Raw genomic sequence first — 19,777 nt, forward strand, 5'->3', positions numbered from 1 at the left:
ATGTAATGGGAAAGGGCTAATTAATAATCTTGTTGTAAAAGAACCTTTAAGGATGAGTGACAATAATATGATCGAATTTTACACTAAGTTTGAAAGTAAGGAAGTTCAATCTGAAGCCAGGGTGTTAAATTTGAACAAAGGAAATTATGAGGGGCAAATTGGCTGAGGTAGATTGGGAAAATGCATTAAAAGGTATGACAGTGCATAGACAATGGATAGTCTTCAAAGATTTCTTAGACAGTTTACAGCAACTATACATTCCTTCAAGGCACAAAAACCCCAGAAGTAAAGGCAGTCAATGGTGGAGAACAAAGGAAGTTAAGGATTGTATAAGATTAAAAGAAAACGCCTATAAAGTTGCCAGAAATAGTAACAACCCTGAGGATTGGGGGATTTTAGAATACAGCAAAAGAGAACCAAGAAACTGATAAAGGGAGAATAGAATATGAATGTAAACTAGGAAACAAACATAAAAACGAACTGTAAAAACTTCTAGAGATACATAAAAGGAAACGCTTGGCAAAGAAAAATGTGGGTCCATTACAGGCAGAGTCAGCAGAATTTATAATGGGGAACAGAGAAATGGCAGAGAAGCTAAATGATTAGTTTGTGTCTTCACTGACGAAGATACAAGAAATCTCCCAGAACTAGAGATCCAAGGGACGAGGGAGAATGAGGAATTGAAGGAAATTATTAGTAGAAGGTCTTATTGGAGAAATTAATGGGGCTGTAGGTTGATAAGTCCCCAGGATCTGATTTTCTACATTCCAGTGTTGAAAGAGGTAGCTATGGAGATAGTGGATGCCTTGGTGATCATCTTCCAAAATTCTATCGATTCTGGAACAGTTCCTGCAGATTGGAAGGTAGCAAATGTCACCCCACTATTTAAGAACGGAGGGAGAGAGAAAACAGGGAATTACAGAGCTGTTAGCCTTACATCAGTAGTAGGGAAAATGCCAGAATCTATTCTAAAGGATGTGATAAATGGACACTTGGATAATAATGATCTGATTGGGCATAGTCAACATGGATTCATGAATGGGAAATCATGTTTGACGAACCTGTTGGAGTTTTTTTAAGGACGTTACTAACAGAATTGATAAAGGGGAGTCGGTGGACCTAGTATATTTGGATTTTCAGAAGGCTTCTGATAAAGTCCAGCACAGGAGGTTGGTTAGCAAAATTAAAGCACATGGGATAGGAGGTAATATGCTGGCATGGATTACGGATTGGTTAACAGACAGAAAACACAGAGTAGGAATAAATGTGCCATTCTTGCATTGGCAGGCTGTGACTAGTGGGGTACCGCGAGGATCAGTACTTGGGCCCCAGCTGTTCACAATGTCCATCAATGATTTGGATGTAGGAACCAAACATAATATTTCCAAGTTCCTGGATGACACAAAGCTATGTGAGAATGTGTGTTGGGAGGAGGATTAAAAGTGGTTTAAAGGGAATTTGGACAGACTCAGTGAGTGGGCAAGAATGGAGCAGATGGAATATAATGTGGAAAAATGTGAGGTTATCCACTTTGGTCAGAGCAACAGATGTGCAGAGTATTTCTTAAATGGTAAGAGATTAGAAAGTATAGATGTACAAAGGGGCCTGGGTGTCCTTGTCAATGAGTCACTGAAAGCTAAGATGCAGGTGCAGCATGCAATTAAAAAGGCTAATGGTATGTGAGCCTTTATCGCAAGAGGATTTGAGTACAGGAGTAGTGAATTCTTGCTTCAATTGTATAGAACCTTGGTTAGACTGCACTTGGAATACTGTGTGCAGTTTTGGTCCCCTTACTTGTTCCCGGGATGGTGGGACTGTCCTATGAAGAGGGATTGGGGAAATTGGGCCTGTATTCTCTAGAGTTTCGAAGAATGAGAGGTAATCTCATTGAAACTTATAAAATACGTAAAGGGATAGACAGGGTAGATGCAGGCAAGATGTTTCCCCTGGTTGGGGAATCCAGAACCAGGACACAAGTTCAAAATAAGGTGGGAGACACTTAGGACCGAGGGGAGGAGAAATTTCTGTACTCAAGAGGGTTGTGAATCTTTGGAATTCTCTATCCCAGAGGGCTGTGGAAGCTCAGTCATTGAGTATGTTTAAAGTAGAGACTGACAGATTTCTACATACCAATGACATAAAGCGATATGGGGATAGTGAGAGAAAAAGGCATTGAAGTGGATGATCAGCCATAATCGTATTGAATGGTGAGGCAAGCTCGATGGGCTGAATGGCCTACTCCTGCTCCTAAGTTGCCACAAGAAGATGGGAATACAACAATTGGTAACCATCGGGTGCTCAATTCTCAAAATTCACACACACCAGAATGACAGTGACAATGTAAATATTAGAATGATCTCATCAGTGGAAGAGCTATTTGCTTAGAATATTTAAATGAGAGTTTTGACTTGCATGCAAATGCTATTTAATCGATGCCAATTGTTCAATCCAAAAGTAATGCATCATTACTTTTGAGGGTAAGGCTTTTCAACAGTAGAAAATGTAAACACTTCCCACTTCTGACACACAATGTAAGCAATGGGCAGTCCAGGATTGAGTATACTGTTTCCATTTGTTATGCCCAATATATATTTTTATAGAGTTACTGAGTTACAATATCAATCTGCAGATTTCTTTTTGAAGTAATGAAGCTGAAAACCCAAAAAAGTAGATGAAATCAACTTCAAAACACTTTCCTGTTTTAGTTCACCTATGTGTGAGGGACAAAACAGCAGCAGTGTGCTTCAATAAACCCACCTGCCCATTATCCACAACATAGATAATCATATCAGCCTTCTCATCAAAAATCCTTTGTCGAACAGCCGCTAAGTCTGATGTGTCATATGTATAGCCTCCATCTGATTTTTCTATCGTCAGGGGCACCAAGCATCCTGGTGGAAAAACAATCTTTCGGCCTTCGTCAAGCTGGGTCAGACCTTTCAAAATAAATGATGTAACCCAGGTTTATCCATTGTATCGTGGCATTACACAAAAAGCTCTACTGGTTATAATTATTTCCTCTGGCAACTGTAAAATAATTAATAAACCTGCCCCGAATGGCTCATTACACTTATCTTTCAAGCTATATTTCATCACATTTCACCTTTATAGACAGTGCTGCCTGTAGATAAGGGTTAGCAAAAAAACACAAGAATATAAGACCCAACCTGAACAAAAGCGCCCTTGTGATGTTCATAGGAAATATGAGAAGTATTCATTAGGTGTAATCCCATCTCCGGATTCAGAGGACAATTACAAACTGTACAAGCATCACTCATGGTTTACAACATAATGTGAACTTGTCAGTAAGTCTGCAGTCTACGCCTGATAATTCATTCTTTTTATATACACTAAAAAGTTTAATTACTCAGAATTTTAAATTAAGCAACTTTAAATTAACAGGAATAGACTACATTGGATTGAAATCACTCCCAGTTATCCATATATATACTGTCCAAATCCTTCTGTTGAATTTCAGCCAGTAACTCACTGAGAGGTGAGTTGATTTCTCTTTATCTGAAGAAAAATCTCCCATGGGCAAAAAGGACTTTAAAGAAAACTGGCAAATTCACACTTTTCTGTTCACTTCCATTCACAACTGGGGAGCAATTTTAGTTATTTCATTAAAAAATATATAATATTTAGAAATATAAAGCAGCAAAGTTCAGTTAACTCCAGCAAAGAGTCATAGAGTTATACAGCATACAAACAGGCCCTTCGGCCCATCGTGTCTGTGCCAGCCATCAAGCACCTAACTATTCTAATCTCATTTTCCAGCACTTGGCCCGTAGCCTTGTATGCTATGGCGTTTCAAGTGCTCATCTAAATACTTTGTAAATGTTGTGAGGGTTCCTATCTCTACCACCTCCTCAGGCAGTGCATTTGAGATTCCAACCACCCTCTGAGTGAAATTTTTTTTCCTCAAATCCCCTCTAAACCTCCTGCCCCTTACCTTAAATCTATGCCCCCTTGTTATTGACCCCTCCGTTAAGGGAAAAAGTTGTTTCCTATCTAACCTATCAATGCCTCTCATAATTTTGCATACCTCAATCATGTCCCCCCTCAGCCTTCTCTTCTGGACCTTAAAAACCTAAATTCCAAAAACAGTAATGGACCAAAAAGCTGTGTGTGTAAAAGATATAAATTGTGTGCTAGATTTCAGAGGAATTTTCAATTTAAACGAAAAGGAAACTCCAGATTCCACATTCTAGTCTCATTTTTACCTTTTTCCTCAAACAATTTAACAACGTCATTCATCATGTCTTGGTAGTACGATTCTCCCCTTTCAATCAGCTTTATATCCAGACACTCATAAATTTTCTGGAATTCTAAAAAAGAAATTGTTAAAAATTGAGGACCTGGAAAGAGCTGTGTGCTGAAAAGCATGCAAGCTGAGAAAACAACTGATATACACCAAATAACAACAGGCACAGAATGGAACATTATCAACAAGGAAAGCAGGGAACAAAGTAACCTCTGATTTCACTGAAATCGAAAATAAATTTTCAGACTTCCATGATTTACTAAACAGTAGAGGCTGGAGAACACAAAATGTTGCTCAGATAATGTCCTACTTTAATTAATCAAATTCTCACATCAATCCCCAGCATCTTCCCAGTTAGGAGTTTGGACAACTTTTATTTTTTTAAATTTTATTTATTTAGAGATACAGCATTGAAACAGGCCCTTCGGCCCACCGAGTCTGTGCCGACCAATAACCACCCATTTATACTAACCCTACACTACCCCCATATTTTCTACCACATTCCCACCATTCTCCTACCACCTACCTACACTAGGGGCAATTTACAACGGCCAATTTACCTATCAACCTGCAAGTCTTTCGGAGGTGGGAGGAAACAGACAGGAGATTCTGTGGTCGCAAAAGAGACTCCCGGATGCTATGTTGCCTCCCGGGTGCCAGGGTCAGGGATGTCTCGGATCGAGTCTATAGGATTCTTAAGGGGGAAGGGGAGCAGCCAGAGGTCGTGGTACATATCGGTACCAATGACATAGCTAGGAAAAGGGATGAGGACCTGAAAAGCGAATATAGGGAGTTAGGTTGGAAGCTGAAAGGCAGGACGAGCAGAGCAGTAATCGCAGGATTGTTACCGGTGCCACGTGCTAGTGAGGCTAGAAACAGGGAGCGAGTGCAGCTGAACACGTGGCTACAGAACTGGTGTAGGAGGGAGGGATTCAGATATGTGGATCATTGGGATATCTTCTGGGGAAGGTGGGACCTGTACAAGAAGGACAGGTTGCATCTGAACTGGAGGGGCACCAATATCCTGGGCGGGAGGTTTGCTAGAGCTCTTCGGGAGGGTTTAAACTAGTTTGGCAGGGGGATGGGAACCGAAGCCACAGATCAGTGGATGGGGTAGCTGTTGAACAGGCAGATACAGAGTGCAGAGAGTCTGTGAGGAAGGTTAGACAGTTGACAGGGCAAAGTTGCAGCCAGTATGATGGGTTGAAGTGTGTCTATCTTAACACAAGAAGTGTCAGGAAAAGGGTGATGAACTTAGAGCATAGATCAGTACTTGGAGCTACGATGTTGTGGCCATTACGGAGAGGTGGATATCACAAGGACAGGAATGGATGTTGGATGTTCCAGGGTTTAGATGTTTCAAAAGGAATAGAGAGGGAGGTAAAAGAGGTGGGGGAGTGGCATTGTTAATCAGGGATAGTATCACAGCTGCAGAAAGGGAGGTCGTCGAGGAGGGTTTGTCTACTGAGTCATTATGGGTGGAAGTCAGAAACAGGAAAGGAGCAGTCACTTTGTTGGGGGTTTTCTAAAGACCCCCCAATAGCAGCAGAGACATGGAGGAACAGATTGGGAGGCAGATTTTGGAAAGGTGCAGAAGTAACAGGGTTGTTGTCATGGGTGACTTCAACTTCCCTACTATAGATTGGAACCTCCTTAGTGCAAATAGTTTGGATGGAGCAGTTTTTGTCAGGTGTGTCCAGGAAGGTTTTCTGACTCAATATGTAGATGGGGAGACTATGTTGGACTTGGTGCTTGGCAACGAACCAGGCCAGGTGGCAGATCTCTCGGTGGGAGAGCATTTTGGTGATAGTGATCACAACTCCCTGACCTTTACTATAGTCATGGAGAGGGACAGGAGCAGACGGGATGGGAAAATATTTAATTGGAGGAGGGGGAATTACAATGCTATTAGGCAGGAACTGGGGAGCATAAATTGGGAACAGATGTTCTCAGGGAAATGCACGACAGAAATGTGGAGGTTGTTTAGGGAGCACTTGCTGCAACTGCTGGATAGGTTTGTCCCGATGAGGCAGGGAAGGGATGGTAGGGTGAAGGAACCTTGGATGACAAGAGATGTGGAACAGCTAGTCAAGAGGAAGAAGGAAGCTTACTTAAGGTTGAGGAAGCAAGGATCAGACAGGGCTCTAGAGGGTTACAAGGTAGCCAGGAAGGAACTGAAGAATGGACTTAGGAGAGCTAGAAGGGGACATGAAAAAGTCTTGGCGGGTAGGATTAAGGAAAATCCCAAGGCGTTCTACACTTATGTGAGGAACAAGAGGATGGCCAGAGTGAGGGTAGGGCCGATCAGGGATAGTGGAGGGAACTTGTGCCTGGAGTCGGAGGAGGTAGGGGAGGTCCTAAATGAATACTTTGCTTCAGTATTCACTAGTGAGAGGAACCTGGTCGTTTGTGAGGACAGCGTGGAACAGGCTGATATGCTTGAACAGGTTGAGGTTAAGAGGGAGGATATGCTGGAAATTTTGAATGATATGAGGACAGATAAGTCCCCGGGGCCAGACGGGATATACCCAAGGATATTACGGGAAGCGAGGGAAGAGATTGCCACGCCTTTGGCGATGATCTTTGCATCTTCACTGTCCACTGGAGTAGTACCAGATGATTGGAGGGTGGCAAATGTTGTTCCCTTGTTCAAGAAAGGGAATAGGGATAACCCTGGGAATTATAGACCAGTCAGTCTTACGTCGGTAGTGGGCAAATTATTGGAGAGGATTCTGAGAGACAGGATTTATGATTACTTGGAAAAGCATGGTTTGATTCGAGACAGTCAGCATGGCTTTGTGAGGGGCAGGTCATGCCTCACAAGCCTTATTGAATTCTTTGAAGATGTGACAAAACACATTGATGAAGGAAGAGCAGTGGATGTGGTGTATATGGACTTTAGCAAGGCGTTTGATAAGGTTCCCCATGGTAGGCTCATTCAGAAAGTAAGGAGGCATGGGATACAGGGCAAGTTGGCTGTCTGGATACAAAATTGGCTGGCCCATAGAAGTCAGAGGGTGGTAGTAGATGGAAAGTATTCGGCATGGAGCTCGGTGACCAGTGGTGTTCCGCAGGGATCTGTTCTGGGACCTCTGCTCTTTGTGATTTTTATAAATGACTTGGATGAGGAAGTGGAAGGCTGGGTTAGCAAGTTTGCCGATGACACGAAGGTTGCTGGAGTTGTGGATAGTGTGGAAGGCTGTTGTAGGTTGCAACGGGACATTGACAGGATGCAGAGCTGGGCTGAGAAGTGGCAGATGGAGTTCAACCTGGAAAAGTGTGAAGTGATTCATTTTGGAAGGTCGAATTTGAATGCAGAATACAGGCTTAAAGACAGGATTCTTGGTAGTGTGGAGGAACAGAGGGATCTTGGGGTCCATGTCCATAGATCGCTCAAAGTTGCCACCCAAGTTGATAGGGTTGTTAAGAAGGCGTATGGTGTGTTGGCTTTCGTTAACAGGGGGATTGAGTTTAAGAGCCGCGAGGTTATGCTGCAGCTCTGTAAGGCCCTGGTTCCACCACACTTGGAATATTGTGTTCAGTTCTGGTCGCCTCATTATAGGAAGGATGTGGAAGCTTTAGAGAGGGTGCAGAGGAGATTTACCAGGATGCTGCCTGGACTGGAGGGCATGTCCTACGAAGAAAGATTGAGGGAGCTAGGGCTTTTCTCATTGGAGCGAAGAAGGATGAGAGGTGACTTGACAGAGGGGTACAAGATGATGAGAGGCATAGATAGAGTGGATAGTCAGAGACTTTTTCCCAGGGTGGAAAGGGCTATCACCAAGGGGCATAATTTTAGGGTGATTGGAGGAAGGTTTCGGGGAGATGCCAGAGGTAGGTTCTTTACACAGAGAGTGGTGGGTGCTTGGAATGCGCTGCCAGCGGTGGTAGTAGAAGCAGATACATTAGGGGCATTTAAGCGACTCTTGGATAGGTACATGGATGATAGTAGAATGAAGGGTAGGTAGTTACTTAGATCTTAGAGTAGGTTAAAGGTTCGGCACAACATCGTGGGCCGAAGGGCCTGTACTGTGCTGTACTGTTCTATGTTCTAAACCGGAGCAGCCAGCGGAAACCCACGCTGACACTGGGAGAACTTGCAAACTCCGCACAGGCAGTACCCAGAATCGAACCCGGGTCGCTAGAGCTGTGAGGCTGCGGTGCTAACCACTGCGCCGTCCATAAACTGTTGAGATTCAAACTAACTCTGAGGTATTATGGACTGGAACTAGGTCTGCTCACATAACTCTTGGTATAGGATGAAAACCAGGGTCTGCCAGTTGAACACTTTACATAACCTGCCTTCATTGACCTCCTCTCAACCCCTGCAGGCTTAATCCTGTGACTATAAGGCTAACTCACAAGTAGTGCCTGCAACAGGGAGGTGAGTGCAACTGTCACTGTTACATGCACTTCCCCAATGTGGCAGAATACAATCCCCCCCACCCACCCCACTCCCCATAACAAAGACAGGGGTGAAACATCTTTGGGACTTATACCAAGCAGAAAGGGTGATGTATTCACTTGGTGTAGAATTCAGAAATTGCCAGGTAGTCTGTAAATTAGTGATGGAATCCCATGTGACCCTGGAACCTCCCACAAAGACCCAAGAAGGTTTGAATGGAGTCACAATCTATTAAGTCCCTCCTACTATTTCACAAAGGGCAGCATCCTAAACTTAAGTCCCATCACCATATTTGTAAGACACAATTTTAAAAATAGCACACCGTTTTTAACAGATCAACTACCCCAATGTATAGGATCTATAAGTACGTGAGAAACTACACAATAATTTCATGAGACATGTACTTTTCTTTTTTAAAAAAAGGATCTTCTATAAACAAAGGAAAAACACTGGGAGGTAGATATTGTTTTGTGACAAATACTATTGCATGATCATAGGAAAAGTAGCAGGTTATTCAGCCCTTCAAGCCTTTTCCATTATTCAGTTAGATCATGGCTGAACCACATTTATCAGCTTTTGATCCATATCCGTTGATACGCTTACCTAACAAAAATCTACCTACTTTAACCTCGAGTTTCAATCGACTAATAGGTCCCTCCTCATGTTCCACAAAGGACTGGATTTTGCCTTTTTTTGACAAAGGTCAGATAAATCCTTTCCTTTGTTGGGTTCCCTTAAGTTGATTTCTGGCTTACCCTTCCGAGAAACATCACAGATCATATTCCAGGCCTTAATAATTTCTGGATTGTGGCTCTGCAGTTGTACCACACGCTCGTATGCCCGTTTCTTAAAGGCTTCCTCCTCATCAAATCTCTTTTTGGATTCCTGCAAATATGTAACAATTGCAAATAATTTCAAAACATAAAGGACAGGAGTGTTCAACTCCTGGTTATAATAAAGCTTTAAACTTTAAAACTAAATTAAACATTGGGCTTCATTTCCAGAGGGACAGGACTGAAAAGCAAGTTAGACCACACCACGAGTACTGTGAACAGTTCTGGTTTCATATTATAAAAAGGGTATAGAGCCACTGGAGAAAATGCAAAAAATATTTACTAGAATGATACAAAAACTGAGAAATTAGACTTAACAGGAAAGATTGAACAGGGTGGGGCTACACAGGTATTTAAGATTATGGGTGCTTTGGATAGGGTAGATGTAGAGTTATTTCTACTTACAGGCAAGGCCAAAACTAGGGGCCAAAATATAAAATAGCTACTAATAATTCTATAGGGAATTCAGAAGAAACCTCTTTACTCAGAGGGTGGTTAGAATGTGGAGCTTGCTATCTGAGGGAGTAGTTGAGGTGAATAGTATAGATGCATTTAGGGAAAGCTAGTAAACACAGAAGGGAGAGAAATTAGGTGATGCTGATTGGTTTAAATGAAAAGGGGTGGGAGGAGGCTCACGTGTGGCATAAACACTGCATTGGACCAGTTGAGTTAAATTGCCTGTATCTGTGCTGTACATTCTATGTAATGTAATTCTATGAATATAAAGCAGTATTATATCTCAATAATTGAGGATTAAGTTTAGGAATCGGCAGTCAGCACACCACAAATGTAATCTTTCAGTGAAGACAGCACGGTACAACATCTCAATGGAGCATTCTAGCTCAGTGTTGTCTTGAAATCATCATAAAAAGACACTTTCCAATCAGCCAAAAATAATCAGATATAACATTTATGCATAAATTAGACTGCTATATATAAAAGTGATGAGCGAGTGACAGTGATTACAAGGGTAATATCATCTTGTAGTTTAGACGATCAGCTGTTTGAACAGATCATGATCCCCTAGGTGGGCCTATTTCCCTGTAATTACTCCAACATACTCATCATTCCCCATTTAAAAAGTGAAGCTATCTGCTTTACAGCAACTAAACAATGAATGATGGAGTAAAATGAATTACTTCACTGCTACAATAAAATTTATTTTAAGTTCATGAACTGTTGACTACTACTGAAGATCTGGGTAAACTACATTTACTTAGGGGTGTAATATAGATGTAGTTAACATTCAGCAGGTGAAGGTCAGACATCAAATTATAATTGTTTTTTCCTCAAGTTACTACTCAATCCAACACACCAGAAGAACAAGTTTAATGAATTTTGTGAATGACAACACAGCAAGTTCCTGACCTCGGCTACGTCTTTATGGGAGGACTTGGGAGGGAAGAATCAGAAAGGTCACCCTTCTCTCCATCCCCAGAGAACTCGTGCAAACCTCTTGGTGGGATACAGGCAATTTTCAGTTCTCTCACAAGGCTCTGACCTAGTATTTGTCTACAAATTGTTACAGTGTAAGCTGATTATTTACCTCTTATCTCACAGAACAATGATCAAGCCAAATATCAGAATTGGCTGTGGTCATTTTCTTGAGGGATATTTTGCCTTGACAAAGATTTATGTATAAAACTAATTAATCCACCAGAATGTAATTTATTAGATGTTCCCAGTCTCAAACCAACTCCCATTTCCAATCAGTTTCGAGACCACTGAAAGCTGTATTATTGGACCCCATGTTCCTCTTCAATTACGTCAGCTATGTGGTATCTTCAGTACTGTAACTCAAAAACCCATAAGCTCCACCACCTGGAAGGATAAGGGCAGTAGGTGCATGGGAATACCATCACCTCCAGATTCTCCAATTCACACACCATCCAGATTTGGATATTTAACACTGTTCCTTCAACGTCACTGTGACAAAATCCTGAAACACACTACTCAATGGCATTGTGGGGGAAACACCACCACATGAACTGCAGTGCCTCAAGGTGGCATCTCACCACCAACTTGAAGGGCAGCTAAGGTTGGGTAATAAATACTGGCATTGCCAGCAATGTCCCATGTCCCAAGAATAGATTTTTAAAAGCTGAAAGAGTTTGGAAAGAGAAAGCAAAGGGTTATATGCTTGAAGCAGTTTAAACATTTTGACAAAAACAGCATATCATAGCAGTACCCCTTCAAAGGGAGATGGCAGATGGTCAGACAGTTATTTCACATGAAAAAGAAAGTCAGAGAAATAAAGACAGAAAATGTATGGGAGCCATGCAGGGAACAGAAAACCTAGAGAAAAGAGAAAATAGAAAGGCCGGCGCAGGGGTGGGGGGGCAGTGGGGTAGAGAGAGAAAATGAAAATGAATTTTATTTTTACTTCTGTACATGAGCAATGGCATGGGAGATCAACTACTGTAATATTAATATATTAGAGTTGCTTTGTCAAGCTCAGGTACACAACTGGATGATCAATGCCTAAGCACCACGTGTAGCACGAAAGAAAACTTACTTTATAGAAAGCCTGAAGATCTCCAATTGGAGGCGAAACAATCAGGTAATCTGGAAACTTATCTTGCAAGTGAGCAATCAACATACCAAACTGAGTCCCCCAGTCACCAACATGATTTAATCTGAAATCAACAAAGATGTTTCAACAAGTGGCAATTCAAAAAGGGTTGTAACAAGGATGACTTACAAAGGCCTGGCAGACTATTTCCAGTTCATTTCAAAACCTCAACTACACTGAAGTGCAGCATATAAATCACACCATTGTGTTTATTTAATCATTGCAAAATATATACTATGGTGCAGCTTGTATAATGGAAACATTCCAATCACTCATGGTTTTCTTTCTAATTGCTGCTGAAATCCTTTGCTCCTCACTCCCATCTTTTTGGTAAATGTATTTTAGCAGTATATTCAGAAATATTAAGTAAAAACATGAATTAATAATCACAGAATAATACAGTGCAGAAGAGGCCCTTCGACCCATTGAGTCTGCACCGATGCATTAAAACACCTGACCTGTCTATCTAATCCCATTTGCCAGCACTTGGCCCATAGCCTTGAATGTTATGACGTGCCAAGTGCTCATCCAGGTACTTTTTAAAGGATGTGAGGCAACCCGCCTCTACCACCCTCCCAGGCAGTGCATTCCAGACTGTCACCAACCTCTGGGTAAAAAAGTTCTTCCTCAAGTCCCCCTTAAACCTCCCGCCCCTCACCTTAAACTTGTGACCCCTCGTAACTGAACCTTCAACTAAGGGGAACAGCTTCTCCCTATCCACCCTGTCCATGCCCCTCATAATCTTGTACACCTCGATCAGGTCACCCCTCAGTCTTCTCTGCTCCAGTGAAAACAACCCAAGCCTATCCAACCTCTCTTCATAGCTTAAATGTTCCATCCCAGGCAACATCCTGGTGAATCGCCTCTGCACCCCCTCCAACGCAATCACATCCTTCCTATAATGTGGCGACCAGAATTGCACACAGTACTCCAGCTGTGGCCTTACCAAAGTTCTGTACAACTCCAACATGACCTCCCTGCTTTTGTAATCTATGCCTCGATTGATAAAGGCAAGTGTCCCATATGCCTTTTTCACCACCCTATTAACCTGCCCTTCTGCCTTCAGAGATCTATGGACAAACACGCCAAGGTCCCTTTGTTCCTCGGAACTTCCCAGTGTCAGGCCATTCATTGAATACTTCCGTGTCACATTACTCCTTCCAAAGTGTATCACCTCACACTTTTCAGCGTTAAATTCCATCTGCCACTTTTCTGCCCATTTGACTATCCAGTCTATATCTTCCTGTAACCTAAGACACTCAACCTCACTGTTAACCACTCGGCCAATAATACAACAGCAAATTCAAAACGAGGAGGACTCAAATAATACATGCAATTTACACGCATTAATTTGTATTTTAGTCGAGTTAAAATGCAGTTTCTATTTGTCTGTAGAATGGATATTGCAGCTTTGAACTCAAATGACAAAGTGCAGCCTTTGTTGTAAGGCTGCATTTTCTGACAACGCAACCACTAGGTGGTGCAGTACTCGCACATGCGCAAATGCAGCCTCGTGCATTGAAATGTCACTGTGCTGCGTTTTTGGCAGATGCCAGTAGTAAAGATGGCACTGCTCAATTTATCACAAATACAAATGAAACACAAATCCCCAGTGTCTGCGAACGCCGCCTCCAAACCACCCCCAACAGTACCCGCTCCCGCGCTTCTCTTCGCCACTGTTTTCCGCACCCATCTGCTCGCCTCTTGCTCCCTGCCTCATGACTTCGCCCCCCCCTCGGCCACTTGCTGCTTCACCTCACCACTCCCTCCCGCTTCTGCTTCCTGCACCCTCTCGCTTCTGCTTCGCTCCCTCCCCTCCCCTGCCTATCTTGTAACTCTCTCTCCCCCCCGCTTCCTCCATGCGGGGAAGAGAGACGGCGATCGCGGGAGGGAGTGGGGAGCAGAGGCCCAGCAGAGGAGGGAGAAATGGTGAGGTGGGGAGCGAGTGGCCCACAGGTCATGGGGGGGTGGGTGAAGTGGGGAGCGACTGGTCGAGGGGGGAGAAGTGGCGAGGCAGGGAGCGAGTGGCCGAGGGGGATGGGGGAAGTGGCGAGGTGGGGAGTGAGCGGTGAGCAGACGTTGCAATATGCGATGATGTTTTCATGCGCGAATTAGTCCTGGCAAGTCAGGTACTGATGTAGGCTGCGCATGCGCAGCACCCTACTGACAGCAAGAGTCCATTCTGCGCAGGTGCGAAGCTGGAAGCACTCTGATGGCGTTGGTGCTGGGCTGTGTTGTCAGGAGTCACTTTGTTGTTGTAAAGGTAACAGTAATTTGTCATCTTTCAAACTTAAAATTGGGAAAGGAGCAATAGTCCATAAAATGAGGGAAATAAGCCAGTGTTAGATCAATGCTCTTTGCTAATGCTGGGCTTATATATATATATATGTATGAATTCATGCTTAAATAATAAAGTATATCTGAAAATGACTAAACTCAAATACTGTACTGTAAAAAAAATTGTATGAACAGAGTACGCACTCGAGATTGGTTGTTCATAAAAAGTAAACTAGTAGTGTTGCACTTGATAGATTTGAATTTACTTTGAATATATGAATTATACAGCTGACACAACTCTGGTTTATTTTTTCATAACCAACTAGCTTCAACGTACATGCTGCAACTAGTAACTCATTCTGGGTACTGAATACTCTTGTACATTTCAACATCCAAAGCTGGGGTGAAACTCAAGTAAACCAACAAGTAGAGCTGTGCACAAGAGCAGTTATTCTAAACTGAGCAAAGCACCAACAGTTGCACATCATTCTGGTTTTAGCACAATATAATGTAAAATATTAGCGTAGAAACTATGCAATTACCTCTCATGCCAGTAGCTACTGTAGCAATCACCACTAAATACTCAATTAGCTATTTAAAAAAAATTCAAATGAAGGCTACTCGAATCGTGAAGAGCTATTTTTGTAGCTTTGAACTGGGCCAATGGCAATCTCCTAATATCACACAGACAGAACATTTTCATTATAGCTAAAACTATCTAAATAGGAATAGGTAAAAGATGGTACAATATGTTGGCAAAGCTGCAGCATACCACAGAAGGCATGTTTGTTACGTTATCACAGTAATCATGCTGTCAAGGAAAAGCATACAGCAAAAGTTGTGTGCTTACCATATAGGAAAGCAACAGTAATTTGCAGCAAACTTTCATCTGCTAAAACTGCTCACTATTCCAGAATCATCCAGGAAAGCAGATAATCCCTGGTTTCTTTTCTCTACTGCAAACCATTGTCTTAAATACATCTCCTCTGTCCTGTCCATCCTTACCTCCAACAATAAGTGTGAGGAGCTCATAGACTTTTGTCATTGAGATTATCCGATTAGCTGCATCCTCCCTTTCACTACCCCACATGGCCAAACTTCTTCCAATACTCCTCCTTCCATAGCCCTGAACACGCATCTTTCTCTCGCTTCTCTTCTATCTCACCTCATGTCCTCTCTGAGCTCAGCCTGTCCATTAGACCCACCTCCTGTTCCCTCGACCTTATTCTCACTAAACTGCTAACCACCCAATCCTCCTCCTGGTTCCCATGTTAGCCGATATTACTAATGGTTCTCTCCCTTCTCTCCTACATATCTGCCGTCATCACCCACTCCTCAAAAAATCAACGCTTGACTCCACCGTCTTTGCAATCTACTATCTCATCTGCAGCCTCCCTTTCCTCTCCAAGTCCTTGAACGTGCAGTTGCCTCCCAAATCCGTGCCCATTTTTCCTGGAACTCCATGTTTAACTCCCTCCAATCAAGTTTCTGCTCCTGCCACCGTACCAAAACAGCTCTCACCAAAGTCACAAATGGCATTCAGTGTGGCTGTGACATAGGCAAACTTTCTGTCTTCGTCCTTCTCAATCTATCTGCAGCCTGCAACAGGTTGACTACAACATCCTCCTCCAACCCCTCTGCACTGTCGCCCAGCTGGGTGGGGCTGTACTCACCTGGCTCCATCCTTATCTATCCAATAGTAGCCAGAGTATCACTTACAATGGTTTCTCTTTCTGATCCTGCACTGTTACCTTTGGTGTCCCCCAAGAATCTACCCTTGGCCCCATCCTATTTCTCATCTAAATGCTGCCCCTCGGCAACATCATCCGAAAGCACAGGGTTAGTTTTCACATGTACGCCAATGACGTCCAGCTCTACCTCACCACCACATGTCAACTCCTCCACTGTGACTAAATTATCAGACTGCTTATCTGACATTCAGTACTGGAGGAGCAGAAATTTCCTCCAATTAAATCTTGGGAGGACTGAAGTTATTGTTTTCAGACCCCACACCAAACTCTGTTCCAAAACTGATGACTCCATCCTTCTCCCCGGTAACAGCCTGAGATTAAGCCATTCTGTTCGCAACCTTGGTATCACATTTGACCCCGAGTTGAGCTTCCAAGAACACTTTTGCGCTTTCACTAAAACCGCCTTTTTCCACCTCTGTAACATCGCCAACTTTGCTCCTGTCTCAGCTCATCGGCTGCTGAAACCTTCATTCATGCCTTTGTTACCTCTAGACTTGACTATTCCAATGCACTCGTGGCTGGTCACCCACATTCTACTCTCCGTAAACTTGTGTTTATTAAAATTCTGCTGCCCATGTCTTAACTTGCACCAAGTCCCTTTCACCTATCACCCGTGTTTGCTGACCTACATTGGCTCCTGGTCAAGCAATTCCTTGATTTTAAAATTCTCATCCAGTTTTCAAATCCTTTCATGGCCTCACCTCTTTCTATCTCTGTAATCTCCTCCAGCCCCACAACCCTCCGAGATCACAGAATCATTACAATGCAGAAGGAGGCCATTCGGCCCATCGTGCCCACACTGGCTCTCTGAAAGAGCAATTCCCTCAGTTCCATTCCCCTACCTTCGTCCCATAACCCTGCACATTCTTCCTTTTCACATAACTGTCTAATTTTCTTTTGAATGCTTCACTTGAACCTGCCTCCACCACGTTCTCAGGCAGCGCATTCCAGACCTTAACCACTTTCCGTGTGAAAAAGTTTTCCCTCATGTCACTTTTGCTTCTCTTACCAAATACTTTAAATCTATGTCCTCCCATTCTCAATTGTTACACGAGTGGGAACAGTTTCTCTCCATCTACTCAGTCCAGACCCTTCATTATTTTGAATACCTCTATCAAGTCACCTCTTAGCCTTCTCTTCTCCAAGAAAAACAGTCCTAACTTCTCCAATCTATCTTCATAACTGAAATTCCTCATTCCTGGAACCATTCTCGTGAATCTTTTCTGTACTCTCTCTCCAATGCCCTCATGTCTTTCCTAAAGTGCGGCGCCCAGAACTGGACTCAATACTCCAGCTGAGGCCGAACTAGTGTCTTACACAAGTTCAACATAACTTTATCTGCAGTCCTCTAATTCTGGCCTCTTAAGCATCACCAATTTTAATTGCTCCATGATTGATGACCGTGTCTTCAGCTGCCTAGGCCCTAAGCTCTGGAGTACCCTCTCTACACTTCCCCATCGCGCTTTCCTCCTTTAAGACATTTCTTAAAACCTACCGCATTAACCCAGCTTTTGGTCACCTGACCTAATGTCTCCTTATGTGGCTCGCTGTCATACTTTGTTTTAGAATGCTCCTGTGAAGTGCCTTAGGACATTTTATTATATTAAAGGTGCTATATAAATACAAGTTGTTCGATTTTTAAAACTTTTTCTGGTCTCTTTAAATCCAACCTTTCTTTCCCTTTATTTTACTTCCTGTACCTAATTTGAATTATATATTCTGACATTTCCTGGTTTACTCTGTGCTGCTCAATAATAATTCTTCAATCTGATTGGTTAAGATAGATGTTCCGTAGAAAGTACTATGCTTTCGCGATAGCTGGCTCACAAACTCCCACGGCAAGAACCCATAGAAAGTCTATGGACATGTGCATGTATAATGCTGTTGGCTAGCCACTAATCAAAAAATCTGGCCCTATTTCGAACTTTTACACCTAGCTGGAGAATAAATCTATGAAAGTGGGAATCAGTCGTGTGCATAATTAGTCACTTTCCACTGACCTTAAAACATCATAACCCACAAACTCAAACAAGCGGCACATGCTGTCTCCAATGATGGTCGATCGCAGATGACCCACATGCATCTCTTTGGCAATATTGGGAGAGGAGAAATCTACCACCACCTACAAAGAAAACATATTTGAATAAGTACTTTTATGTAATATAATACAGTATTAACACCAAGTTGCGAGACTTGCTCTAAATGAGGTCAAGTTGAGGAAAGAAGAAGTGTCTCCAAACTCCACTCCATAAATTAACCATGTAACATAGGGTGCACAGTATAAATTACAGTGCATACAAACATCAAATAAGCTGTAGCACAATAATACTATTGCAGTACTAATTTGTGAAGTGTCATCATCAGGATGTTTTTGTGCACTCATAACTGATGGATCACAGCAATATTGAGTGTTGGTGGAAACCTGAGTGCAGTTGTCTTTGTGTTGTATGAAGAAAAAAACTAAAAACTTGTACTTATAAAGCATGTTTCAGGACCTCAGGCCATTCCAAGGTCCTCTACAGCTAATTAAGTACTTTTTAAAATGTGTCACTGTTATAATGTAGGAAATGCAGCAGCCAATTTGTGCACATCAAGCGCCAACAAATAACAATGCAATAAAGTCCAGATAGTCTCTTTTTTTGTGATGCTGATTGAGGGATACATTTGGCCAGGACACTGGGGATGGCTTCTCTGCTCTTCTTTGAAATAGTGTCATGGGATCTTTTACATCCACCTCAGATGGCATACTGGACCTTGGTTTAACTGAAAGACTGCATGTTCAACAATGCAGCACTCCCTCAGTACTACACTGGAGAGTCAGCCTAGATTTTTATGCTCAAGTCCTGGAGTGGGACATGAACCCACAACCTTCGGACTCAGAAGCGAGAATGCTACTAACTGGGCTATGGCAGCGTTAGCATGACAGCATATGATGTGTGAGATAAAGACAGATGGAAGGGGAAATTCAAGATGAATAAGCTTTACCTCACCTTTGAAGTATATAGAACTGAATGGCTGTGGGTAGCATTATGGTGCAGCAGACCAGAAGTGTACCTTTGCAATTTCTGGTTAAACTATGTGTGCGTACCAATTGTATGTGCGCGCCTTCATTTCTGTTGGTTGTAATCCTCTGCATTTTGTCCTCCCACCACCACTGCCAACGATGGTCTGTTGGCAAGATATTCTGCTTAGCTCTCTCACTTTATGTCCTATTATGTCTTTAAATCTTATTTTTAGATGGACTCGGTGGCAGTACTTTCACCTCAGCGTCAAAATATTCTACTGGACTGGAGTACACAGTCCAGGCTGATACTTCAGTGAACACAAGAACGAGTGCTGCATTGTTAGAAGTGGTGTCTTTCAGATGAGTTGCTAAACTGATACATTTGCTATCTGCCCAAGTTTTTGAAAATTCATTCATGGGATGTGGGTGTCACTGGTGAGGTCAGCATTTACTGCACATTCCTAATTGCCCTGGAGAAGGTGGTGGTGAGCTGCCTTCTTGAACCGCTGCAGTTCATGTGGGGTAGGTACACCTACAGTGCTGTTAGGAAGGGAGCTCCAAGATTTTAACCCAGCGACAGTGAAGGAATGGCGATATAGTTCCAAGTCAGGATGGTGTGTGGCTTGTAGGGGAACTTGCAGGTGGTGGTGTTCCCATGCATCTGCTGCCTT

General features: G+C 42.8%; 1 protein-coding gene across 2 annotated transcripts in view; it reads right to left on the minus strand.

Moving 5' to 3' along the window:
• The window catches only part of rars1 (arginyl-tRNA synthetase 1), a 60,763-nt gene that overhangs the window by 9,613 nt on the left and 31,373 nt on the right, over positions 1–19,777 (minus strand). For both annotated transcript variants that reach the window (XM_068043866.1, XM_068043865.1), the window contains 5 exons: positions 18,103–18,224; positions 12,018–12,138; positions 9,425–9,554; positions 4,224–4,328; positions 2,758–2,936 (listed from right to left, as the gene is read on the minus strand). In XM_068043866.1, coding sequence (XP_067899967.1) covers positions 2,758–2,936; positions 4,224–4,328; positions 9,425–9,554; positions 12,018–12,138; positions 18,103–18,224 — 657 coding nt within the window. The remainder of the gene's footprint in view (positions 1–2,757; positions 2,937–4,223; positions 4,329–9,424; positions 9,555–12,017; positions 12,139–18,102; positions 18,225–19,777) is intronic.

This window comes from Heterodontus francisci, chromosome 12 (genome assembly GCF_036365525.1).
Source record: "Heterodontus francisci isolate sHetFra1 chromosome 12, sHetFra1.hap1, whole genome shotgun sequence".
Lineage (NCBI taxonomy): Eukaryota > Metazoa > Chordata > Chondrichthyes > Heterodontiformes > Heterodontidae > Heterodontus > Heterodontus francisci.